Here is a 27,974-nt window from a genome sequence, read left to right on the forward strand (position 1 = left end):
CTGCAACTTCTTTGGAATTTCCTTTATGGCTGTTTACTTTTTAGAGCTTAAAAGAAACTATATGTACACATGGAATTCTACTTATATGCAGTGGATGCTGTGATGGGTTTTGGACTCTGTTAGACTTGGGTTTGAGTCAAAGCTCCTTTACTGACTTACATGACTCTAAGCAGGTGAAATGTCTTCAGACTCTGCTGGAAGCCAAGCTATCCCAGCCTGAGTGGCAGGGCCCCAGCTGTGGACTCCCGCTTTAGGTAATTTGGCCTTAAAACTACCTGGGGTATTGTCTGTTGTGGAATTGCCCTCGGCAGGCCTCCTGGGAAAAGAACCATTAGGGAAGAAAATAAGGTTCCTCAAGAAATTGTGAGGCCTTACATTTAGCCCTTGCCATCCCCTATGGAGACTCCTCTACTTACAGGAAGGATAGCCTCATACATTTGCCAGCAAAGAGGGCCTGTAAAGGAGAGACATATGGATTTGAAAGCCTCACTCCGGCAACTAAGGAGTGTATCTCTGGGCACAGTTGACTTCAACCCCTAGGCCCACCTGGCCCCCCGGAGGCATTCCAGATGATGACTGAACCTAGTGGGTTGAGGTACAGAATGGTTCATTGGCTCCTAGGTGCATTGTCTCTCTGAGAATGTATGGGGCCTGGGTTTCTAAGGCTTTTTCGGCCCCTCCTGGCACCTTGGACCGAGGCAAACACATTGTTCTTCTGGCCTCATGTGGTTAGGAGGTCATGTCCCTGTAACTGTTCCACTTGAGGTGTTGAGAAATGGAGGGCCTTTCACGAGAACAGCAAAGTGAATGCTTTGTAGATTATAGATAAACGCAGATGCATAATGGAATAATGCAAGAAATTAATCAATAATCCAAGGGTGTGCAGGAAAGTTAGGGGAAAATCGCCATGTTATTTCTTAAAGGTTGTTTACACATAGGAACATTTTCAAAATTACGTGATGTTAGAAAAACATAGATGACGTATGCTACAAGGAAATGGCTAGCATATAGAACGCCACATTTACTGCAATAAATCGGCCAGTTCAACACACTGCTGTTGTCTGTGTCCATTTTTATTTTAGTTTTAGTTTTTTATTTTAGTTTTGTTTTATTTTCACCAACGCCGTTCTTCCTTCGGGAACCCCTGGACCTGCTGGAGCAGGACTCTGGCACTCACCCACAGGATAAGAGTATGTTTGGCAGCAATCGTATGTATGCGTGTGTGCAGATGGATTTTTCTTTCATTAGCTGTGACCTTTTGGAAGTGAGCAAAGTTGGCTGTGGTGTAACTGCCCCTATTTTATCATGCAGCACCCCAGCCACCGCTTGCACAGCCCCAACCAGTAGGGGCCGGTTTGACTTCAAGCCTTTTCCACGAATCAACCACATTTGACAGAGCACATAGACCAGAAAAACCCTGAGAAAACAAAACACCAGCGCCCTCCTGCCCCCCACACTGTCCCCTGCACCACCGCCCTCCCCCTCTCTGCACCTGCCAGTGCAGAGCAGAGCCCGCAGGGCTGCCCAGGTCGGGTTGGGGAAGGTAGGGGCTGAGGATTGGAAGCCACAGGGGGCACTGGCTAGGAGTGCCCGGCACTGAAATCAGCCCACAAGGCTCTGGGTCATTTGCTAGTTTCCCCTTTGCCTCTGTGCTTTCCATATGCAGAAACAGTTCCAGATCAGTTCCAGATTTCTAGGTAGAGGCCCGGGTATTTGTCCTAAAGAGGTCTGATCAAAACCCGAGAATCAAGGAGTAGAAAATTAAATTTCCTCTTCCTTATATCTGATGGGTCTCGTGTTATTTCCCCTTGGGAACCTGTATTTGGATTCCAAAAGCAGCTGTTTCACAGAAACTGAAACTAATTGTAAATAAACAAAAAAAAAATCCTTTCCAATTTTAAATGAGGCATTGTTTTCATTCTAACATATACAAGTTTTTACTTTAGGTGCATTCATTACCGAAAATAGAAAAACATTTATTTTTTTACCCACCCACCACATTGAACATTTTGTTGTACATCCATGCTTGTAGAAATACACACACATATATAAATGAGTGTCATACTTAGTGTGTGTGTGTGTGTGTGTGTGTGTACGTGCGTGTGTTCTCTATTATTTCTAAAGTAGAGCTGCCTGCAGTAGATGCTGTTGAACTTCCCAAATAAAAACTCATCACATCCACACAACTCCAGGAAACGTGTCAGTGTAAGTCCATTTTACAAATGACAACATTACAGCACGGAGTGTTCAAATAGCTATAGACCCAAAATTTATATCCGAGCACTTGAGGTTCAGAGTCCAAGCACTTAACCTCTCCACCACCCTACTTTTCCTGTGTTAGTGCAGCTGTCCTGGGGTTCCTATGACATCAGGAAACATGGCGTATGTGAGACACTGGTCTAGGTCTGACATACCCACCTGTCACGTGACATGTGATACTGTGGCCACCAGAGTGTCTTAAACCAAATGAGTCTGAATCTGCTAAGGAATAACCTGAGCCCTTCACTGACAGTGGCTCGCCCGGGGCTAGAGCCCCAAAGAAGGCATCACAAGGACTCTCTCAGGGAAAGAGTTAGAAATGTGGAATTGGCCATGATAACAACCAATGCTGAATTTGAAGGCTCAGTTGTCATGCTGTTCCTTACCTTAGCCTCTCAGATTTCACCAAATGAAAGAACACAGAGATAAAAGTACACTTTTGATTATTTTTATTATGCCTGTTATGAACAACAGAACAAAACTCAGGTAGCAAAGATGGCAGCTTCCAAAAATGTAAAACAAAAGGCCTCCAGGCAGTTATCTGCATACAGAGCCCCAGGGGACACTATGGAAGCTGCACGCCAAGTGTACTCAGAGGCGAGGGTGCTGGGCGGCTGACCAGCTGGTGGGCAAGAAGGAGAGAGCGGTGCTGAAGCCCCCGTGGGTGCCCCCCGGCCCCGCCCCTGACTCATGGCAGAGTCTGTTCTTGGTGCAGAGTAACATTTCCTGTTTGCCCAGGAGTTTGCAAACCCATTCTGCAATGATGACACATAGAAAAAGACAACGTGTGAACTGAAATGAACCACCCAGAAAGAAAGCCCCGCTAGACCCACAGCAGACACTTTTAGTGACAACAGTCAATGGAGAAACATGGACCCTGTGCCACCACGGGTCAGGAACTCTTCCCATTGTCACAGAGTGCCGCTCTCCCAAGCAGACAGATGGCCGTGATGACGGTGTAGACCATGCTCTTGACGAGGAGGAGGAGGTAGGTGCAGTAGGCAGAGGTGTTCACCAGCTGCAGCTGCAGGGGGTCTAAAGGAAGCCATCGGTTAGTTTCACCTGTGTTTTTGAAAGGCGAGGACTTACATGAGAGAGGGGTTGACAGCATACATTTCAGATGACCTGGGTTGAAGTGACCACCCAACACCACCACAACCCGACATTAAACATCTACACCCCCCTCAGCACTACCACCACCACCAGGACAATTCAGAATCCAGCTTGCAGGTCAACTCAATCACCAACCTCTGAGATGTTGACTTAGAACATTCCCACATATTCAAAGGAAGAGTCACATTTTTAATGAGCGAATCCAATGGAAAAGATCATTGGTGATAAAGAGCTCTTAGCACTTCCTCACCTCGACTATGTCTCGAAGTAAGAATAATTGCCAATGTCCATTGACCACAAACTCACCGCCACTTACTTGAGAGCTTCGCATGCAAAACTTTAATCTTATTTAATTGTCAATAACCTCTGAGATTATTATTTTCATTCCCATTTTAAAAATAAATTGAGGATATAGAAGTAATTGCCTAGTGTTCTATCATTAGTACCAGGAGCCAAATATCAAATCCAGGAACATGATGTTCAAGCACATATCCTCAGCTACTGTGTAATTCTGCATCACTTCACGTAATACCCATCCAAGATATCAAATGATTAAGTACAGATATAAAGCTGAATTGTTTATTTTGAAGGATCTCAGCCATTACATGTTGTGCATTCATTCAGTGAGATTCCTAGCAATGGTACAAATCATGGAAATTTGGTGGTGTTCATGGCGGGGTGGGTGAGAGGTTTGTGGTAAGAGGGCATTACATAAAATGGAAGTAAGGGATTAATTCAATTTCTCTGCAACTTTAGGAGATCAAACTCATTCCCTTTTCTCCCTGAGTATCTATCATTCTAGCTATTATGTTATAGGACTATAGTATTTCATATCCTTCGAAGTGTAACAGGAAATACATGATGTCAGAAATAATTAATGACAATAATGATGGACCAGGCTGGCTACTCAATGAACCACAAGGCCAAGGCTTTATCTCCACAAAGTCAGAACCCCAAAATTATTAGCACTTGGTGTGAAAGGGACCTCAAGGGGTGATGCGATCAAAACTCCTTGCCCTTGGTCAGGTAATATGTTATATAAGGTCCAGAGGCCCCTTGATATTGGACTCGGAGGGCAGATCAGCAAGACTATAGCCAACGCTCCATGTCATTTTCTTACTTTCCCACATATGTTGGAATAAAGGGCTAGAAACCAGTACTTACAATGTGTCCGTTAAATGAGATACCCAATGCTAGACATTCCACATATGTGCTCCTATGGCTTTGCTAACTCAGGCGTTATTTGTGTTATTCCTGGCTGGCTCAGCAAATGTAAGTAATGTGCCCATATTCATGCAACTAATAACGAAACAATTGGGGTGAAAATCCAGTCTGTGGCATCTCCAAAGGGTGCAGCCTGTCTCAAGGCCTTGGCTTTGGACTTAGAGGGAGAATAAAAATTGAGTTAGTATATGAACTCTGGATTCAGTTGTTCTGGGTTGCAGCTCCAGATCTCATTGTGTGGCATGGTGCAAGAGATTTCGTTAATTTTAGCTCATTGCCCTCAGGCGTAAAATGGGAATAAAATCTTCCATGGTGAGTATTAAGAATTAAACAAAAGGCACTCACAGTGCACGCAATGCCTTCTGAATGGGAACCTCTCAGCGTCAGTTCATTCATTAACTATGAGCAAGAACAAAGGCTTAAAAAAAACTCCAGAAGCAACTCGATATCATGTTTTCCATAGTCAGTAGAAACAAAGGCCACAGAAGTGAATGAAGTCCATTGCTGAAAGACTTCAGAGGCCCTTGCTGCACCCCTACTTTATGGTCCTTTCATTCCCAAACCTGCATTTACTGTGTGAAGATGATCCCCAGGAAATGATGGATTGACTTAAATTATCACTCAGTCTATTTTGGAAGATCCAACCATTGTGAGGTTTCTATCTGAAGTCTGGGAAGTTTAAAAGTTAACCTGAGGGGCGCCTGGGTGGCTCAGTCGGTTAAGCGTCCGACTTCAGCTCAGGTCATGATCTCACGGTCCGTGAGTTCGAGCCCCGTGTCGGGCTCTGGGCTGATGGCTCAGAGCCTGGAGCCTGCTTCCGATTCTGTGTCTCCCTCTCTCTCTGCCTCTCCCCCGTTCATGCTCTGTCTCTCTCTGTCTCAAAAATAAATAAACGTTAAAAAAAAAAAAGTTAACCTGATTGTGAGGGAAAAAATGCTATAGCATAACATAAAGGCAAGCATATAGACAAACTTACCATTTTTGTCTTTCAAAGAAGATTCTGTAGAGTTAACAGCAGTGAGCTCTGCAAGAAATAATAGCAAATATTATTTGATTGTTCATATCCATTAATTGGCACGTGGCTGTGTTGTGGATGGATGGATGGATAGGTACATGCATACATACATACATAGATGACAGATAGAATTTGTCATCAGAGAAGAAAGAGTTATTATAAATATGAGCCCACAATTACAGAAAGGGTTGGTCTGATTCTACGTAGTTCAGTAGATCAATTCATACATTGTATTTCTGCACATGGAGATGTTGAAGTTCTTGAATGATGAATGGTTTTTTCTCACAACTAGCAGGTAATGTTTGAGACTGTCTTGTTTTCCTTCTGTGCTCATAGCTCTTAGCACAGAGTCTGCTGTGATGCAGGTGCTCTATAAATACTTGTTGGATGGAGAAATAACCAGAAGCAGTGGCTGTCGTACAGTCCTCGGCACCCACTGCTGACCTGAAGGGTTGCTACCAAAATAAATGCGTCCGACCCTAGGATCCACAGCAGAATCTTACATGTTGGAAGGAGTCTGTTCTAGGTAAATTTTCCATCAAGCAAAGAAATCAGTCCTACCTTTCAAGTCATGCACGCCCCACAATGCCCAACTCCCGCATATCATTTTGTGGAGTGGTTGTGCTTGTGGACATGTCAATAATCCTGATGAAAACCAGTTCCTATTGAGTGATTATTACTGTGCCAGACACTTATGCCAAAGGTTCATGTGCATTATCTCATCTGATCCCCCAGTGCCAGTGATGTGAACTGAATTTGGAGGACTCCATGTTACACACAAGGAAATAAGGTTTAGAGGGTTTAAATAACTTATGGAGAGTTGTGCCAGTGATGGGCAGAGCCAGCACTCAGGGATGGTTGTGGGGGGTTAGATGAGTTACAGCATGTGGGAAGTGCCTTGTAAAACAGTCCATAGAAATAGAACATAACTGCACCATTGTGGACTCTTAGACATCATCCCTTCCAGATATCTGAAAAGCTCAGCACCTCAGTGCAAAGATAGAATGACAGGTCAAGTCACATTGATAGCCATCTGAATATATAAAACGTGAGGTGACAGTTGTATTTCTCTATAGTGTTTTAAAAAAAAAGAGCACGACATACATACAAAGACAAAATTCCTTAAAAAGATCATTGACAATTGCATGCAGAAAGAGAGAGGTGAAAGATAATTTTGGTTGATTCTTTTTCTGTTCTGGTGAGCGTAATCTTATTTTGGTGCACTATTTAAAAAATGGGTTTAGGGCATAGGTTTTTGGGTAAATCCCAAGAAGGAACATGTTAGTATAAACCTGTTAAATGTTAAAAGATCTTCAAGAGCTGACTTTAAAGTTCTTAAAGATCTCTTTCTTTCCCATACAGTGACTTTATATTGAAACTAATATAGCCTGTAAGTGTATCAACTAACTGCAATTAAAATAAAAACTTTAAAAAAGATCAATAAAAATCTCTTATCATCATGCATTGATCAACATAAAGTCATGTGGGTAACAATTTTCATAATAAAATTTGTGTGTGTCCTAGGTGCTCTTTCTTAATTGTGGTTGGTTAAAAACATGGACAAGATGAGTTTTATCTGCCTTTGGAATCACTCCATTGTTTTGTTCTTTCATGTATATGTATCATAAACACACACACACACACACACACACACAAGCTTTTTCCAAAAACAACAACAACAAACCAAAAACTTCCAAGAAACAGCACTAGAAATCTGCTGCAGAATTACATTAACAGAAATGCCCCATTAGCTTTGTGGTCATGAGAAGACGCTGGGAAACATTCATTTCAGAAATAGGTGCCAAGTAAGACACATCATAAAACAGGAACTTCTCCCTCATCATACACATCACCATGGAACTTACTATACCTTTTACTTTTCTCCAATCACTAGAGAAATCAAAACTGAAGAGGATACTTCAGCCCAATGGTCACATTAAATTTATGCTGTGCTCATTTGCTTCTTTTCTGTTTCTTAGCTACAGAGCTAAAAAATTAGGGCTGCCTGTGTGATCTTGTTTTAGTTAGTTATAAGGAAGGACATAAATAAATACAATAAGTATATGAAAAAATTCATCCGTGGGGCACCTGGGTGGCTCAGTCGGTTAAGTGTCTGACTTTGGCTCAGGTCAAGACCTCATGGTTGGTGGATTCGAGCCCCGCGTCGGGCTCTCTGCTGTCAGCATGGAGCCTGCTTCTGATCATCTGTCCCCCTCTCTCTCTGCACTCTCCGCCCCATCAAAATAAATAAATATACCTAAAAATGTTTAATAAAAAACAAAAAGTAAAAAAAAATTAATCCATGTTATGCTTTCAAGATCAAGCGTTGTTAGTGACATAATTTCATGTGCTCTCATCATAGTCCAGCTGAAAGCGAAGGTAATGTGTGGCCCTAATTTGATCATTGGACACACTAATAATCTGTGAAATCACAAAAATTCATTCGAGTAAATTTTAAAGATCTGATTGATCTATTCACGAATCGGGCAATATCTCATCTGGCAAGTAGAGAGGGGCTCCAAAGAGGCACAGAAATGGGGAGATTTTTAAAGATAGGGAATGAAAAAGGTTATTAGCAAAGAACATTATTATTGCAAGGTCACTCTCATAAGGGGAATGGAGAGGGTCGATCAGGAAACTCCCTAGTGCGGACCAGGAAATGCCCATGTTTGCTGATTCAAGGCTACAGTTCTGGGGGTTGAAACTGCAGCCAGGCAGGGATGAAGTCTTGGTTTACTGGTTTGGGGTCTTAAGCTGAGTGAAGCCATTTTGAGCCTGTGGTTTTCTTTTTAACAGCCCTGCCTTTTGCTCAGACTCCCGGTTTAACTTAGAGAGACACACTTGAAGGCATTAACAGCACTCAGCAACCTCTCTGAAGTTTTCACAGTTTGTGTGTTTGCTCTTCTGATATTCACAGGTCTTGACCTTTTGGCCTGTGAATGTTCAGAGGTTACCGCTTCAACTCTACAGTGTTTGAGTTGGTCATTCTGTTCTCTTGATTTCTTTTCTTTTGACATTCCAATCTTAGAGACATCATTAGTTTGCAGGTAACCGGCTCTGAACTTGCATTTAAAGCTTTTGAGAGAACCACCAGGCAGCTTATCGTAATTACAAAATACAGGATAATTTCTCATGTTTGGAGTAGTTTGAAGGGATAGTTCCCAAGACTCAAAGCAATGAAAATCAAGTAACTCTTTGAAGCCAAGAGGCTTGCTCAGTGACCTGATATTGTTGAGTTTTAACTTCCCCAGACCTGTTAATTGGGGTATAGCAGGTGGTCTTGGTTAGAGGAGAGACCCAGCCTTGCTCAGCTAAGAGATAACCAAGGTCTATCTTATTTTCAGGAAGTACTTTTGCGCCAGAGTCTAAGGATTTTTGTTGGGCAGCCATTACTTTAGTAAGAGGTTATGCAACAAATTAAAGCATGAAGGAGAAGGTCCTGAACATACCTCATTTACAATTTATCCTTAACCAGGGAAGTAGGGCCCCTCCAAAGGAGGGAATCCTGGATCATGGAAGCTTCCTGGGAAGTCCCTTCTAAGTCAGGATGTAAACTGAGGGAAGTCAACCAATGAGAGGTCTTCTTTAGCTTGAGTAAAGCTAAGACCAGTTACCTTTACTGCTAGTCTGGAATAGAAGTTTCCTCTAAAGTTCAGAGTTTACCCTTGCTAGCAATTACCTGGGAGAAACAAATGAGGGCCATCGCCAGAGCAAAGGAAAAGAGAAGAGGAAGAAAGGGTTTCACGTTTGATGAAAGTATGAAGGGTGATGTTTCTTAAATCTTTGTTTATTTTTGAGAGAGAGAGAGAGAGAGACCACAAGTGAGGGAAGGTCAGAGAAAGAGGGAGTGGGAGAATCCCAAGCAGGCTCTACACTGTCAGCGCAGAGCCGGGGAGGGGCTCAATCTCAGGAACCTTGAGACCATGGCCTGAGCCCAAATCAGGAATCGGACAGTTAACCGACTGAGCCATCCAGGCGCCCTAAAAAATTCTTCCTTCCAGTCTTAATCGATCCTGACCACGCATAACATTCCTTTCCAAACATCCCCTTTTACAACTTCTCTTTTACATTCAGGCTTTTTCTTGAGTTTGCCTCTTCAGATAACCAGGCTTGCCTAGGAAAAAAATCTTTTTTTCCCTCCCTCAAAAACATATTTCCATTTCTCATACTTTTTCTTATTAAAAAGACACATCTTATTTTCCTTGCACTCCAGGTTATTTCCCTTATTATTTCCAGTAGTCTGAATTACATTTATTAAAATTCTGTTCTTTTAGAAACTTCATTTTTAATGAAAGTTAATAAGCAAGCAATTGTTGGGGAGCCCGGGTGGCTCAGTCGGTTAAGCGTCTGACTTCCTCCCAGGTCATGACCCTGTGCTTCATGGGTTTGAGCCCAGCGTCAGGCTCTGTGCTGACATCTCAAACCTCGGAGCCTGGAGCCTGCTTCAGATTCTGTGTCTCCCTCACTCTCTGCCCCTCCCCTGCTTGCACTCTGTCTGTCTCTAAAAAATAAATAAATATTTAAATCTTTTTAAATAAAATAAGCCAGCAGTTGTGATCTGTTATACCAGCATTTCTTAGATTGGTAAATTTATGGATACATTTCAAAAAGTCTAGAAACATGTGCATCATCATAAAACAATCTTTCAGTAAGTCACAAAATACATTTCTGAATAAGCCCAAGTTATCTTCAGTTTCTCTGCAATACCAAAACCAAAAGTAGGTAAACCTATGTTCATTAACTAACAAGTGAGTGTTTTATTTTACTTGGAAATGATCTAGATATTTAATGAATATAATCTAATTTAATACTTAACTCAGCAGAATTTTAAGGATTTAGGTCACCAAAAAGATTTGGGAGACTATTTAAAACATTATCTTAAAAGAGTTATTTTATTTACATCTTTCAATTTACTTGTTCATGAAGTTGAGCTGTAATTACCCATAAAAATTTTATGAGACGTGGGGAGGGATGGGTTAAATAGGTGATGGGAATAAGGAGTGCCCTCGTCCCGATGAGCACAGGGTGATGTATGAGGTGCTGAATCACTAGATTGTACATCTGAAACTAATAGAACCCTGCCTGTTAACTACACTGGAATTAAAATTAAAACTCAAAAAGAAAAATGTCAGGAAATATCAAAATCCATCATTATCCCAAGCTATTTTCTTTAAGATTTTAAAGAGACCACATCGGGGCGCCTGGGTGGCGCAGTCGGTTAAGCGTCCGACTTCAGCCAGGTCACGATCTCGCGGTCCGGGAGTTCGAGCCCTGCGTCAGGCTCTGGGCTGATGGCTCAGAGCCTGGAGCCTGTTTCCGATTCTGTGTCTCCCTCTCTCTCTGCCCCTCCCCCGTTCATGCTCTGTCTCTCTCTGTCCCAAAAATAAATAAACGTTGAAAAAAAAAATTTTTTTTTAAAGAGACCACATCTACTTATTTGACTTTTAGTAAATCCATGCATGTGAAAGTTTTAATTTTAGTGCTAATAACTCTAAAAAATATGTCTATTTTATTTAAAACAACAACCAAATAATTTCCCAGATCATGTGAAGTTGAAACACACATTGGTTAGTTTCTATCATTCTGAGAGGTTTAGAATGCCCAATCCTTGCAAGTGCTTGCCTTCAAACCAAGGAAATGGAGCTCTTTGCAAACTAATTTTGACAATGTCTCCAGAGAGAAAAATATCTCACATTGACGATGTGTATTTGTGGGGACACAGATCGCTGCAAAGACCCTTGAGTCACTGATGTTTATGGAGACATTTATGGACAAAGTGTTAAGATTTATATGTGTCCCCGGGATTATGAAGGACACCGAGCCAGGGTTTAGGCACAGGAGGCCTTTAGCAGTTTGTATTTTAAAAAGGTCTCTTTTCCTTTGTTTCTCTCAGTCCTGGGCGCTTGTGGCCTGTGTTTACATGTCAAAAGTGTGATAAGATTGATCACTTTAAGGGTGAAGAAAGAATGCAAGTTCTTCCAAGAAAGACTTTCTTTTCCAAAAGCCAACCGTCTATAAGCCCTTTTCCAGAACTACGAGAAGTGTGGGGGTGGGTGAAGGAACAGGGGCACTCTGGATTGACCCAAGAGCTGCATTTCTGGTTCTGTTCGCATTTGTCAGTCCAGCTGGTCTCAGTGTCTCAAATACTTGGATTTACGTGAAATGACATCAAAGTTTGATCCAAGTATGTGCCTCAATTGGCTTCCTTCCCTCTGAGTGCATACTTTACATTTTAAGTATTTCTGGCATATGGAATAACCCCCTTGGGTGTAAGATGGGTCCCCAGAGAGGGTGCAGAGAATATTGCCCTCCCCAGATCCAGGGTCACCCACAGTCACAGCCAAAGGAAGAAACCCATAAGCCACACGTCCCAGGCAGGCAGAGAGCTAAGAGCAGTGATTCAGGATGACGCCAGCAAGGAGGCAACGGCTGTCTCTGGGAGAGGAAGGATCCATAAGCAATGGGTGTGGATTTGGAAAGGGTGGGACAACAGGAAATTTTGTTATCCTCTCCGGACCAGGCATTGTGGGCAGAGATTTAGAAGAAGTGGATTCTCCTTCGAGTCTCCACCCTTGGATGGCTTCTGCCAGTTTTTGCAGGACCCCTTCTGTTGGCCACAGTATTTACCAGAAATCACTTAACTGTTTAAGGAAATAATGTAGCAGTTTCCAGAAGAACCCTCAGTTTCATCAACTCTGGGTGGGGCTCATGTGGAGTTCTTCCTATGAAGGTACATACGGGGGTGTCTGTAAGGCCGTTGACTTGGCTGACTTCTGTTTATAGCTGTGGGGTCTTTTCACAGCGAGAAACATTTCACACTGGAGTGAGGGCCCAAAGAGCAAGAAAGGAAGTGGGGGGGGGGGAGTTACGTGAGTCTTACAGTTTTGTTGTTATAGCTACCTGTTCCATCTTTAATTTTCACTAGGCTTTTGCAATGAATGTTTCAAGGAAACTACCTTGGAATTTAAACCTTCTGGAGGCTTCTGCTTATTAATTAATGGAAGTGTCCTCCTTAATTTGAGAACACTGGCTTTTAAACACACTTCTTAAATAATCTTATCTAGTTGGAAAGTTCCCCATGATGTCTATTGTATTTCTAGGTCGTAATTGCTCTGGGGGCTGGAAGCAGATCTGTGGGATCCTAGCCTCAAATTAAGTGAACACACCCTTTTGTTTAGCCATATGTAGCCGCAAATGAGGTGTAGCCATATTTCTGTTTGGTCTCCTTTGGGGGTCACCAAACCCAGTTACAAAGCCAGTTTCTCAGGACACAAAGCAAGCTTCCTAAGATTTTGCCATGTTTGATAGGTATCTGTCACTTCTGGGACTATGGTTCTTAGACGTAAAATAAGCAGGTGTAATGGAGGGTGGTGTACTTGATTCTTTAGAATTAAGGATCCCATAAGCTCAGACTGGGGGCTTCTCGGACCCGAACTAATACATAAAATGGATGTGTCTTCAGATGGGGACAGTGCATGATTGAGAGTGTAGCTCCTTGCAGGGACGTTTTCTCAGTTTGGTGAGTTACTTAGTGCCAACTGAGCCCTTTCCTTGACCAAGTTACACTATCAAGGGAGTGTTCTTGGGATGATGAGCATTCTAACAGTCTTTAAGTGCCTGACTCATGCCCGCCAATTTTGTGGGTTTTTCTGCATCTGAGATCCTTGTGAGCAGTAGCCTTTATCTACACAAAACCAGACAAACAATTATGTGCACCTTAGGGTGTGGGCTGTAAGCAAGGGATGATACTGCGTTCTGGCCAGAATGATGCTCTGGGTGTGGCACCAACAATTCTCCTGGAGGCTCACTGAGGTTTCCACCTGGGGAGCTGTGGTCTGATGGGTTAGGGGCTTAGCTCCTGGCAGATCCTTCTGCCACTTTAGTTGGGCTCCAGACAAATGTGCCAGCCCAAGGTGACCTGCCCCGGAAAGGAAGCCCAGTGCGATCAGGAACTCACCCGCGGCACTTGAAAATGGTGATGCAGACAGTGTACTCGAAGGGCTCACGGTTACCGGCCTTGTGTTTCTACTTGTCTCTGATTCCTTCTGGAAGCCCACTTTGGATCCCGTCACCAAATCTGCTAAATAACAAACATTCAACCAAGTAAATATTAAAGATCTAATGGCTGTTTTAATCAAGTGAATTATGAGTCTGGCAACATCCCACCTAGCAAGTAGAGGGGACCTCCAAAGGGTTATAGAGAAGGAAAGGTTTCTAACAATAGAAGGGGAGTTCAGAAAAGGGGGACAGAAGGAGTCAATCCATGAACTTAATAGTGTTGACCAGGAAATTCCCATGTCAACTGGTTATAGGTTACTGTTCTGGGGGTTGAAATTGCACTTGGGCTAGGTATTAAATCTTGCTTGAGTGACTTGAGGCTTTAAGCTACGTGTTGCCACTGTGGGTCTATGGTTTTCTTCTTACCAGACCCAAAAAGATGAAGACTGATGTCAGAAATTGAGACTTGTATACAGAAAGCTCTTCACATGTCCTGTTATGTGCTTGTTCCCCACTGCTTGCGAGGGGCTTGATAACCCCCGGGAAGAGTATGAACTGGTTCCTTCTTAGGGGCCCTCTGGGGCCCTGGTCCGGCGTGTCCATGCTCAGGACTTGACTTCTGAGTCTAGAGAGTTACTGGGACACAGTGGGGCCAGAGCACATTCAGCTCTGCCCACACTGTCTAAATACGTGCAGCGTCTACACCAATGGGCTCCTTTGGGACACTGTGCCTGAATCACGGGTGACAGGAGCGAGAGGAAAAGGATATTTGCCCTACTGTAGTGATGCTCCTGGGGACAGTGGTCCCTCCTGCATCCCCTCCAGGCCTGGCGCACGCTCGGACGGCAGGAAGTGTTTGCTGGGCAGCATTTACTAACGGTAAGAAATGTTCATTGTGTACAATGGAAGCACGTGTGCACGTGTAAGCTTCACTCAGTCTTCACTTACCAAATTTCACCTTACAGTGGTAGAGAAAAGTCAATGTGAAAACACCAAAACTGTACTAAAACGTCAGTGACCAAAGTACCACTTTTTGTTGAGCTGTGATCTGCCTCCCTCAAATGAACAACAATTTGGTTGCCTAGAACTCATTTGTTATGGCTTATGTTTGAGCAGAGCAAGATTGAAGTGAGAGGGACTTTGACTGCTGAGTAGAATATTCCTGAAGGATGGGCAATTGTTTTTATTTCCTGATCAAGTAAAATCATCAAAAGTGGATTCTCTTTTTGAGCATTTATTGGATACAAGGCTGCTAGGTGCTTTCACGTGTACTGTTTCATTTCACCCATACGGTGACCCTCAGAAACATCATAATGACCTCCATGTTTTGGATGATGAAACTGAGGCGAGAAAGGCTAAGTGAATTTTTCTTTTTCTGTTTCTTTGTATGTTCCAAAGCCCATACTATTTTAATTCTATGGGGAAATAGCAGGACAGTTATGGTACCATTAAAGGCAACAACATTAAGGAAAGATTTCTATTTGCTTCTTTTCCATCAATTCTTGACAGAAAAGGTGGTGTATTCCATCGGGGAAAAATAGGGTTCTGGGAGGTTATATTCATGTGTACATGCACATACCTGTGTTTATTGAAGGAAAAAGAATCTCTTGATCAACCCCTCCTTTATTCTTCTGGTGTTTGACGATACATTTGTGTTCTTTACCCATTGAGTCTTCTCTCACGGTCAGCCAGGTGTATTTCATGTATGTGTCCTTAGTCTTCATGGTGTCTCCCTGCTGGGATTTCAATATTACTCTGCCATTTTTCTCTTTCCAATCTATATTGATAACATCAGGGAAAAAATCCTCAAGAAGACAAAGATACGTTCCAGCCTTGTGGAGTTTTCTTTCAGCAATTGAAGGAAGAAAAATCGTGGGCTTGGGGGAAGTGTCTTCATCAGGGCTTTTAGCTGTGGGAGAAATTGGAATGGCAGTTAGAACTATTATGAGAGAAACACAAACATTGTATGGTTTGGAACCACCTAACACAAAAAAAAAAAAAAAAGGAAGGAAAAGTTGCCATGGTGTTAGTGCTTACCAGGGCCTTTTGTCCACACTGGGGTTATGAAATGCTTGTTTTCTTAGTTTCCATGGGAAAAGGGGTTCAAGCAGTTATGAAACTTGCCAACGTCACAGCTATTAAGTGGCAGAGTCCAGATTAAAACACGTAATTTTGTGGAGCACCTGGGTGGCTCAGTCCTTTATGTGTTTAGCTCTTGATTTTGGCTCAGGTCATGATCTCATGGTTTGTGAGTTCAAGCCCCGCATCGAGTTCTGTGCTGACAGTGTGGAGCCTGCTCGCTCTCTCTCTCTCTCTCTCTCTCTCAATAAAAAAATAAAATTACAAAAAAAAAGTTCTAAAACATGGAATTTTGTTAAACAATACAGAGTCACTTGTTTGGGTGTGAATTATTTCCAGGCATACTTGACAATCTATTAAGTTGAGCTTTTAGCTTCAAATAAGAATCCCATGCCCACCTCTGACACTGGAGTTCTTCTTGATTTCTGAATTTTAGAACATTTTGCTCTCACATCTGAGCCACACCAGGATTTTGAGCAGGACAATGTTTAAAGCTGCACCGCCAAATTATTTACAATGCCTTGAATTTAGAAGCAATGTGGCAATATTTCCAAAACTTCTATATAAAAAAAACTTACTGATTATTCTCAGAAATTCTCTTATATTAACCTTATCAAATAATGCACTGGTCACAATTTTGTTTTGCTTTAGGAAATATTCACGGAAAGCACACTTTATATTGGAATTTCATTAGAAGTTGACACATGACTAAAAAGACACCATACTTCAATGCTTAGCATCTCCCCCCAAATTTGGATCTGCCCTACAAGCCTGCTGAACTTGTCGTACCTACAAGTTTCTTTGTTTTTACCTGCTCAATAATGTTATATGTAACTGCTGTAATGTTGATAGTTATGGTTCCAGAGTTTCTTGTAGACATAATGTCAAAACATATAAAAAAAAAACATCATGGGTTTCAAGGGCCTGTCACTTGAATGCTGGAATGTTACCTAATTATACATTTAATGTTAATGTAGTGATTGAAATTATAAATAGTAGAACCCTTTCCAATTTGATTTCCAACTGAAACACTAATTATTTACTCATTTTCTTTTTGGGCTATTTTGGATTTGGAATAATAATTGTATGGGCATTTTCTTAAGCGTAATTGGATTTCTGGATTTCTTCTTTGAGAAGAAAAGAAAAAAAAAATCTTGAGAATTTCTGTGCCACAAAGTTCCTGAGTTCTATACTAAATCAGTAAGCAAGCAATGATGAGATTTTACTCATGCAGTAAATAAAATTAGCTCATAGTGTGGTTGTTTTAATTTTGTACATCTTGCTTGTAGTAAGAAATAGTATTTCATTGGTTATAATAGTAAAGCTCTGCATACTTCTCCAACCATATACTTTGTTTTTATTTTAAAAAGCATATGATGTGAAAAAAAGTTTAATTTTAAAATTTTACATGACGTTTACTTCATTTTAGCCACCATTTAATACATTAAAGATCTAGTTTTCATGTTAGGAAATTTGGTTTTCTTATAGAAATACTTCTGGTTCATCACAGTAAAGAAAATTTCTTGATGGTGAGACATGATGTTTACCTCCTGTCCCTTTTCCTCAGCTAGATTCTGGAAGTTTCATTCTTTTCCAGATAGAAGGAATCTTGAACTCTCATAACTTTCTCAATGTGATAGTTAACTGAGCATTAATAGTGTACTTGATCGTATACGGTTAGTGTTTGTCTTTAGGGTAATTATTTTACATGTTTTTTTTTCTTTCAACATTCTTTTTAAAATTTATTAACAGTGTTTTTTATGGCCACAATCATTTTCATTATGCATAAAATAGAAACCTGTTTATACAATAAATAAACTTCTTTGATACCCTTATATAAGAAAAAGAATTTGAGGTTAATTGCCTGAGTTTTATAATTTTATGATGATGAAACTGTATGAATTCTATATAAATTTATCAAATGTCAACCACAACATTTATAAGTGTGACATTTCAAGGTTGCCTATTGATATTGATTGAAAGTTTCTCTATTTTATTCTCATTTTACTTTTATTAAAAATAAATTATAAGGGGCGCCTGGGTGGCGCAGTCGGTTAAGTGTCCGACTTCAGCCAGGTCACGATCTCGCGGTCCGTGAGTTCGAGCCCCGTGTCAGGCTCTGGGCGGATGGCTCAGAGCCTGGAGCCTGTTTCCGATTCTGTGTCTCCCTCTCTCTCTGCCCCTCCCCCGTTCATGCTCTGTCTCTCTCTGTCCCAAAAAATAAATAAACGTTGAAAAAAAAAATTTAAAAAAAAAATAAATAAATTATAAGTATTTCATGTATAAATATGAATTTCAAATTAATGACATTTCTAAGTATATTTAAAAGTACTAACTATATCTCTATGTTTCTAAGTACATTCTAACTGTATATTTTTTTATTTTTTATTTTTTTTGATAGAGACAGAGCACAAGTGGGGGAGGGGCAGAGAGAGACAGAGACACAGAATCTGGAACAGGCTCCAGGCTCTGAGCTGTCAGCACAGAGTCTGACGTGGGGCTGGAACTCACAAACCGCAAGATCATGACCTGAGCCGAAGTCAGGTGCTTAACCAACTGAGCCACCCAGGCGCCCCACATTCTAACTATATTTTAGACATGTAATTGTGTTTCTACTAAATACAAGCATGAAGCCCAAATTTGTTCCTGTTAGAGTTTCTATCAATTATGATCAGGGATTAAGGTTTAAAGTACTTAGAACTACAAAGATTAAAAAAAAACACATTTTCATTTCATTTTTGTTGCCAAGTAAGGGAAGAAAAGTCCATTAAACAGAAGCACATACCTCTAAATTCAAGTTTTTTGTGTATCCGTGGACAGCAAGGGAACTTCCCATTGGAGCAGTTACAAGTACAGCTGACTCCTCTGGAGAATTTCTGCTCTGTCAGTAGGATCGGCTACAGACCACCCTCCATAGAGGATACAATTCTCCCTTTAGGTTCGAAATGGGGCAACCTCCATCCAGCACCCATTTTGTGTAAGACAACGTGCCAAGTACTTTATTCACAATGTCTCATTTAATTCTGGTCTACTCTTTCTGAATACATACTGTTACCCCATCTTATGGATTAGGAAACGGAGGCCAGAGAATAATTAATTACCCAAGTTCACATAAACAGTAAGTGGTGGAGCCAGAGCTCCAGGTCAGCCTGAGCCCAAAGCCCAGGCTCTCTGACCACACCCTTTCACCATCCGAAAAGGAAATGTGTCAACTGAGAAAACTTACCTGTTGTGATCAACTTGTTCTCAGACCAAACCCTTTCGTGACAATTACAGATTGCCCATGAGTACTTTTTTTTTGCTCTGAAGTATACATTTTAGATGCATGTGAAGAGTCTGAACAAAATTTTTAATGAATATAAGGGCAAAAGAAGGAGTATTTCTCAACTGATATTCATAATGATATCGTTTTTAATTTGTAAGTATAATCTAATAAAGATATAAAACGTTATCAATGAATATTTGACCTTATAACTATATCATAATAAGTTTATATATTCAAGTTGCAAGACCATCCCACTTTTTTTACATCCAGGCATTTCTACTGAAAAATGAGAAATCATCTCATAGTCAGGCTAACAATATTTGAGGGAATGCTTAGAACATTCTAATCATTTACAAACTGGTAACAATGAGTCTTAGAATTAAAAGTATTCTGCAAATCTGACCATTTGGTCTAAAGTGATCTGCAGACTACATGGTAATTAATACATTTTTCTGTACTCTTGTTTTAATAAAGAACTCCAGTGGGTGGTAATTCTGAATTCTGAAGAAGTGTTATTTCTGATGGCTGACCATGTCCCAACCCTTGTGGTGGTCATTTCCATATTTAATTTCATTTAGTCCTTGTAACATTTAGTCCTTGAGATGGTTCTTACACTGACAGAATGAATAGGTGGGAATTTAGCAAATATTAACCGTAGTGTCCCTATACATTTTTAACTTTTTCTTTATTCTTTCTCTTTTCCAGTTTTTTTTCCATAATGCACATGTATTATTTTTATAATTTTAAGAAAGCAATAACCAGTGAATCAAAAATTACTTGCTAAAGGATGATTATACACAACATGATAGATTCAGATTCAAAGTTCACATTTTTCTCTGCACCACGGTCTCTTAACATATTTTTCAGAACCTCCTGAATTATATCTCTGTCATCAGTATCTAACTGGATTGCTAGAATTTACATGGGGGTATGTAGTCACTTGGAAAAAAAGAGAACCAGAAACTTGCTTCACAATTTATGAATTCACTTGTATCTGTGATCACAACCACTAAGGGAAGCAAAATATATAATTTCTTTTATTTTTCCAGTGTTTTACCAGCATTGTGAAAATTCTTGGGAAATTGTATTTGATTAGATCTGCTAAGCTAGAAACCTCCCCGTGAGATGTTCTCCCTCATCCAGGCAAAATTGCATCTCTAAGACTAATGAAGAATGAACGCATTTACTAGTCTGAATTTAGAAAAAACAAACTCAGCTTATGACCTTCTTGAATATGTTTGCACAGTTAAACGTGTCCATACCTGATATGAATCACCTTGTGACAAAAGGACAAGTTAAGTAATTTTTTGTTCTTTCTTTTCCACTGGTATTTTTGGAATCAAATAAATAAAATATAAAGTTTTTTAATAAACCTTTCAGCACAAAAATCTCACAGGGACCTAACATCCCCACCCTTCAAGGACCCCCAGTTGCTCCAGCAAGTTAGCTTCTTGTCAGTGTCGCCCATACAAGCTCAGGTGGCAACTACCCCCAAGGACTGGGACACAGTCACTTACCTCTCCAAGGATCCCGCTGCCATTTGTGACCAAACTGGGACTGAATCCTAGAATTCTGAGCCGGCACCAGCACCTAGCCTGCCGCCCCTGCATCCCCTGCCTCCCCTCCCTACATTATACGGAAGAATGAAAGAATATTTACCTGTGACCCTGAGCAGTGTGCCAGGACCGAACACTTTGTGGGCCCAGCTATACCCAGCCCACTGTCTGAAAAGCTTTTACAGAAATCTCCCTTTGTGCCCCTTTTAAACTGAGCCCATATTTTTCAGTATTTAAATAAATATGTAAAAACAGGCCCTGCTAACATTAAACGAAGATGAATCTCAAGCCAAATCACATTAGATATGAACGCAGTCAAGAATGGATGAACTGACCCCTTTCTGCCTGGGCAGCTGGGTTCTGTCTTTCCACCTCCCTCACCCGGGTTGGAGAGTATGGTTTTACCTTTCCTCAGTATTTTGCTGAATCCTCTAAACCTCTTTTCTTAAGAGGTTTTCATGTATCAGACCAGTTCTTCTCCTGGAGTGTAATTTACAGATACTATTTCTATAATGTTCAAAGAGGAACAAAAATAGAAATAGCATATTTGAATATTTAATAAATAAAAGTTAATATTTTTACAGATATTTGTTGTTGTTGTTTCTATGTACTCGGGGTGGGTACCTGGTTTGACTGTAAAGTAAGTTCTTTCCAGAATCCCATTCCCACTGATGGTAGACCAGATGAGTTGTCCCAGAGTCTGAAATCTTAATGATGATCTCTTAACCTATTATGCTGAGACCCCTCTTTAGACTTGATTATATGTATATAATCAATATATATTGATATATATGTTGATATACCTATATTATATATATTGAATATATATATACCTATATATATACCTATATATATAACATAAGTATATATTTATATATATTGTATATCTAGGTATATAGATATAGATATAGATATAGATATAGATAGATATCTATATCTATATATATACCGTTTCCAGAGCACTGATGTAAAATCTTGAGCTGCTCATCAGGGGATCCTGTCTGGTCTGGTCTTGCTGCCACTGCCCCGGCCTGAGTGAAAAGGCAGCTGTGGGTCATGCGGCCGAGTCCTGCGTGTAGGTCACCTGCTCCAGCTCGTCTGGCAGAGTCAGTGTTTCCGGTGCACTTGATGCCGATGCAGAAAAAGAAGACTGAATGCAATGGTGTCAAAAGAATTTGTCGGGTTTTTTTTTTAAGTTTATTTTGAGAGAGGAAGAGAGTGAGAGAGAGAGAGAGAGAGAGAGAGAGAGAGAGAGCATGTGTGCCAGTGGGGGCAGGGGAGGGGCAGAAAGAGACAGAGAGAGAGAATCCCAGGCAAGCTCCCTGCCGTAAGGGGCTCCATCTCAGGAATGCGGAAATCACGACCTAAGCGGAAACCAACAGTCAGTCGCTTAACCAACTGAGCCACCCAGGTGTCCCAAAGAACTTGTCATTTTACAGAAACACTCTAAGAATCACACTGTGAGAATTCAATAAATGCATATTCAACAAGTCTGACATATCTTTTTGGGGGGAGAAGGACTATTTTAGTGCATTGTTTTTTAAGAAGCATTGTTTTCTGCATGAGCAGTAATACAAATAAGCCTTTACTATTAAGCATTCAACTAAAGAGTTGATTGAAAAGGTTAGGCTCAGAGGAGTAAATATTTAGAATTTAAAATATGGCTTAATCTTTCCACTATTACTTAATGGTCTACACCAGACTCTTTGGAACGGTTAAGTCTCCATTGGGTCTCAGACTTTGCCACAGTAACTCGTCATGTGACTTTAAGCAAATAACTGAACTTCTCTGAGCCTCAGGTTCCTTTTTTTAATGTATATTTATTCTTGAAGGAGAGAGACAGAGCATGAGTGGGAGAGGGTCAGAGAGAGAGTGAGACAGAATCCAAAGCAGGCTCCAGGCTCTGAGCTGTCAGCTTAGAGCCTGATGCAGGGCTTGAACCCAAGGACCCCAAGATCATGACTTGAGCTGAAGTCAGGTGCTTAGCCGACTGAGCCAGCCAGGCACCCCTAAGCCTCAGGTTTTTTGTTTTTGTTTTTGTTTTTGTTTTTCTTGTGAAAGTGGAAAAAGAAGGTCTTCTGGGCAGGGCTGTTGAGGATTGAGATAAGGCACTGAAACTATTCAACGTGGTATCTGGCCCTCAATAAATATTTGCTAATATTATTATTCTCTGTAATGGGATGGTTTGGGGCCCCTTTATCCAATGTTCCACTAAACAAAATGTATGAATTTGATAAGCAATAAGTAGTACATAAATTAAGAAAGCAAAAGAGCTCATGAACCTAAGACATTGTGTCTCTGACGGCCACGGGCTGAAAAACAAGGGGCCTGACAAGCCACAATGTAGACTACTTGTCCACTAGACTACAAGCTTTTTGGAGTGTGGAGACTGTGCCTTACACACCTTCTATCTCTAGCATCGAATGTAGAAACTGTCTTCAATAAATGTCTGTTGAGACAATAAATGAACACACGAGATTGTAAAACCATGCAGACAGATTCTTTTCCTGGATTCCGGAGCTGAAATGGTTTACTGAGCTTACAAGTTCCATTCCACGGGTCCATCTCTAGGCAATATCACAGGAGCCATGAGAGGACAAATTTTGACTAGTCTCAGCCTACCCTCTAAGAAGCTGGAATAAAGAATAAGTGGGACAAAAAAAAAAAAAAAGAGTAAGTGGGATTTATTGATGTTCTTTGGTCATTTCCTGTAAGACCTAAATTTCATTGTACTGCTCTTGAAGATGAGACCAGAAGTCATCATACAGGCTTTGCAGGTTGGTAGAGAAAGGAGCACTCTTCATTAAGAACGGAGCATCGGAGGCACTTAAAGTGTTTCTCACTTTAAACGGGGTCTACAAGAAAATCTTCTTGAACTAACAATGTACGGCAATGTTTTACACACATATTTTAATTTCAATACTGAAACTATCCTTTTATGAGGTGTGTTTCCTAAAGGTAGAATTTCAACCTTTTTTTTTTTTTTAATTTTTTTTTCAACGTTTATTTATTTTTGGAACAGAGAGAGACAGAGCATGAACAGGGGAGGGGCAGAGAGAGAGGGAGACACAGAATCGGAAACAGGCTCCAGGCTCTGAGCCATCAGCCCAGAGCCTGACGCGGGGCTCGAACTCCCGGACCGCGAGATCGTGACCTGGCTGAAGTCGGACGCTTAACCGACTGCGCCACCCAGGCGCCCCAATTTCAACCTTCTTATAAGCAGGGAGGAAAATAAGCTGTCTACAAGTAGTTTTGTTTCCATATAGAGTGACCAGTAGCTACAAAATTGCTGTCCATATGTTGATGTGATCCTACATTGTTTTTTTCTAAAAAAAAAATCTGTCAGTTTTTCATTCACAGGATCCAAATAGAACAGAGTTACTTACCAGGAGGAGTTACTATGAGCCTAACTCCTTCTGCAGATATCTTGATCCAGCCTGGTTAGAGGTTATCACACTGGTTAGAGCTTCTAAAAAGATGTCAGCCTTCTTCTGAGCCTCATGGCATGACCAGCAGGTAGAAACCTTGTTCTGGAGATTTGATCTTCCGGGTTCCCTTGGAAGTCCTTGGATATAGGCTTCATGGCATCTGGTATTTTATTTTTCCTCAGATTAATTGACCCAAATATCTGTGCGGGGGGGGGGGGGCCAGTAGACACGAAAAAGTGCTGATAAGAAATGGAAATGATAAGAAAGAAAAAAAGAAAGAAAGAAAGAAAGAAAGAAAGAAAGAAAGAGGAGGGAAAGAAGAAAGAAAGAAAGAAAAAGAAAGAAAGAAAGAAAGAAAGAAAGAAAGAAAGAAAGAAAGACAGGAAGGGAGGAAGGAAGGAAGAAGTGAAGGAAAGAAGTAAAGGAAAGAAGTAAAGGAAAGAAAGAAATAAGTGAAGGAAAGAAAGAAAAGAGAAAGAAAAAAGGAAAGAAAAAAAAGAAGAGATAGGGACCAGTGGTCTACCAAGGACTTTTATAAATTACCAGGAAAAGTGTTCAGAGAATTAAGACACTTTGATTTCCAGGTGTTCAAGTGTGTGAAACCGCTCAGACACCACATCAAAGGAAAAGCCCTTCTGTTCTCACAAACACCAGGTCTGCTCCTTTAGCAATTTTGGATTGTACTTCTGAAAGAGTATTCACTTCGGTAACTGAAAATGCAAACATGCCAACAGACATATACTTGAGTAATGTGAACAATGGTCTCCATTTTTTAGCAGCCACGTTGACCATTTGGTAACACAAATCTTTACCATGCAATGCACAATGAGAAAATAATTTCTATGATGACAATATTCTCCTGGAATAAAAGAAGAAATGTGTAGAATTCTATCTCCCATGGAAAAATGGATTTCTTATTAACACTAAAGTTTGAAGACAAACTCAGTTGTCTGAGATGTTGAAAGAAGAAGCCTCTTAGAAGCTGTTCTGTGATCTTTAGATATGCAGGTGTAGCCCCACCTCTGTGGTTAACTAGCTTCGGACAAGGTATCTGCCATCTCTGGGCTCCCATATGCCCATTTGTTGTGTGGGCATTGGGCCATGTTGTCCAAAGGGACCTTCCTGTTCCAACAGCTTAGAAACCTGTGATTAAGAGCAGGGAGGTGTCTGCTGTGGCTGCTCAAGTGAGAAAGGAGTTGAGGGTTAGTGATAAAGAAGGTTTTCTTACAGGTCCTTCTGCCTGTGTGACAGAGTAAGATCCTAGCGGGCATAGTAGCAGGTGTCTTCATTGGATTTGAACACATAATTGATTATCAGATAGAAGATTTTATGTCTTTCTTATGTGTGTCCAAGGAGGAGTTGGGCTTGTCTTGCTTGTAATCTTGATTGAGCCATATAGGATTCATCTCAGGGGCTCTATTTTTTGTTGGAACCAGTGCACTATGGCCTTCTCCAAGGAACCCCTAGACAGCTTGCAACCTATGTGCACTGTTCTGTGTGGTGTTCGGTTGTTGCAGACTCTGGGTCTGGAGTTCTCTCTCTGTCCAGCAAGAGAGTGAATGCAGAATTAAATGTGAGAGAGGCTAATGTCTGGGAGGAGACAAGAGCCCCGAGTAAGGGTCCTTGCTCTGTATTTATCAGGATCAGAAGGGTTATGTGCAGAAAGAGACAAATAGTGATCATTAACTCGTGTGTGAGAGAAAGGAGGTTTCAAAGATATGTGGTGTTACGGGTTTGGGTCAATACAAAACAAAATCCTGGTGCTGTGCAGATGGCTGTTTACAGCAGGCAGCGGGCACCCTGTCTGTTTATGTTAACTTACCTACTGGATAAGACAGATCGAGCATGCTACCTCAGGGTCAACAAGGCACTTTTTTTTTTTTTTTGCTAATTAGCTCCAGGCAAGTTCACCCTGCTGTGGAGGTCTATCGCCCTGTTTACCCATTTATCTATTCTGGGCACTTCCATCCTGTGGCTGCTTTTTGCTCTAAGCCTTGTTAACCCATTGGTGCAAGCTCAGGGCATTCCTAAACTTATTCCCCACAGTCAGTTAAAAAAAAAAATTGATCCTGAGACATTCTAATTTTGGTATCTTCATTTAAAAAGCAAAGGAAAGAGGGACGCTTGGGTGGCTCAACTGGTCAAGTGTCCAACTCTTGATTTCGACCCAGGTCATGATCTCACAGTTCATGAGTTCAAGCCCCCTGTCAGGCTCTGTGCTGACAGTGTGGAACCTGCTTGGGATTCTTTCCCTCCCTCTCTGCCCAACCCCTGCTCACATGAATGTGCACATACTCTCTCTCTGTCTCAAAAATTAATTAATTAATTTTTTAAAAAGCAAAGGAGAGAAATCAGAGGCACTTGAACAAGTTGAAGTGGACAGGAAAACAGTGAAGAGACAAGAAAGGAGTATAGTCAACCTACAAGCCCAAGCCAAAGATGCACAGAATTACGCAGTGTTGGCATTGCCGGTGAGTACTCAGAATTTCCTCAAAGAAGGGTCTTGAGTCAGGACTGGGGAGGCAGTGGAAGCCTTATTCATCAGAGTAAAGTACGGGGGAGGAATGACCCTGTCATTAAGATCCGTCTCAGTGTTATTTTATTATGTTCCTGGGATATAGAAATACTGGATTCCAGAACCTCACCAAAACACCCATGTTGTCATAACTCAACATTATCTTCCTTCAGGAGGCAATAACTTCACTTTTTCCTTTAAGTTTTGCTTCAAACACACCTACCCTTAAGCTCTGTTTCACTCTGAAGTTTAGATTTTACATCATATTTTGCAAGAGTGTGGGAGCTTAATGGCTATCCTGAGAATTGGAAGAAAAGCCTTACTACTCTATAATAACAAATGAGATAATAATCCCACCACATTATGCAAAAGTAGGTGCATTTTATATATGGGTAGTTTGTAGAAAGTTTACAAATTTGAGGAAATATTAACAATTACTATAGTTATTTCTTTAGATGCTATGATGTTACTATACTCTGCTGTGAATGAACAAAAATCTTGGAGAAGAAATATCTTTGATTTATTGTCCTCGACTCTTATCCTCAACTCTTTCCATATCCACAATTCTTAGCATTTCAAAATGATGCATATTTTATTGTTTGAAGGACAATGTCAGATGTGACTTTTAATGAGTCCCTGAGCTCCTGTGTTAGCTGAGATGGCTCAGGGAAGCCGTTCGGTTGTAATGGGAACTGACACTGTGATGTGCTGACCCTGTGCTCGCACTGTCCTGTGTGGAACCTCCTTCGGTCCCCAGCAACCCTATGAGAAAGATTTGGTAACGTTCCTGGATCGTGCTGTCAGTTAAGTGGCTGAGCAGGAATTCAAATCCAGGTTTTTATCACTCCAAAGGCTTTATGGGGGCCCCTGGGTGGCTCAGTTGGTTAAGCATCTGACTTCAGCTCAGGTCATGATATCGAGGTTCATGAGTTCGAGCTCCGCATCAGGCTCTGTGCCGACAGCTAGGAGCCTGGAGTGTGCTTTGGGTCCTGTGTCTCCTTCTCTCTCTGTCCTTCCCCTGCTCATGCTCTGTCTCTCTCTCTCTCTCTCTTTCTCAAGCAAACAAACAAAGAAAAACAACAAAGGCCTTGTGGTTTTCATCATTCTCCTATTCATTCATTCATTCATTCATTCATTATTCATTCAAAGCCAGCAAACCATTTTGCACATTGGATATGGCTTCCTCCCCAGGAAGCTTCTCATAGATGGAGAAGTGGAAAATTCAGGACACTTATGAAAGCCATTCAGTCCCCAACAGTGATAAGAATCGAGTGACCTAACTGAAAGAAACATCACAGATTGCGTCCTTGGGCTCCTAGCGCAGACCTTGCTGAGGACACAGATGCAGGAGACAAGTCCTGTATAGACAGTGGCCAGGTCCTTGGGAGCTAGAAAGGCTTGGGTATATGTTTTCAGGGGTGTGGCATAGTGGGAGGGCTTCTGTTCAGTGTCAGTGGCGCATTTCTATACAGTGGATCCCAGCAGGTGCAGTCATACAGCCCAGCACCTGCCTCATTAACTC

General features: G+C 41.2%; 1 gene segment (V, D, J or C); it reads right to left on the bottom strand.

Annotated features, from left to right (window-relative positions):
- Positions 1-2,690: 2,690 nt before the first annotated feature.
- LOC121024163 (T-cell receptor gamma chain C region C10.5-like) lies at positions 2,691-20,659 on the bottom strand (the record flags this gene model as incomplete). The annotated part of the segment is given in 5 exon segments: positions 2,691-3,321; positions 5,573-5,620; positions 13,569-13,688; positions 15,189-15,518; positions 20,613-20,659. Coding segments are annotated over 5 exon segments (715 nt in total), but the record flags the coding sequence as incomplete, so codon positions are not given.
- Between the last annotated feature and the right edge of the window lie 7,315 nt (positions 20,660-27,974).

The sequence above is a fragment of the Herpailurus yagouaroundi genome, unplaced genomic scaffold (genome assembly GCF_014898765.1).
Source record: "Herpailurus yagouaroundi ecotype Mexico unplaced genomic scaffold, PumYag 59823, whole genome shotgun sequence".
Classification (NCBI taxonomy): domain Eukaryota; kingdom Metazoa; phylum Chordata; class Mammalia; order Carnivora; family Felidae; genus Herpailurus; species Herpailurus yagouaroundi.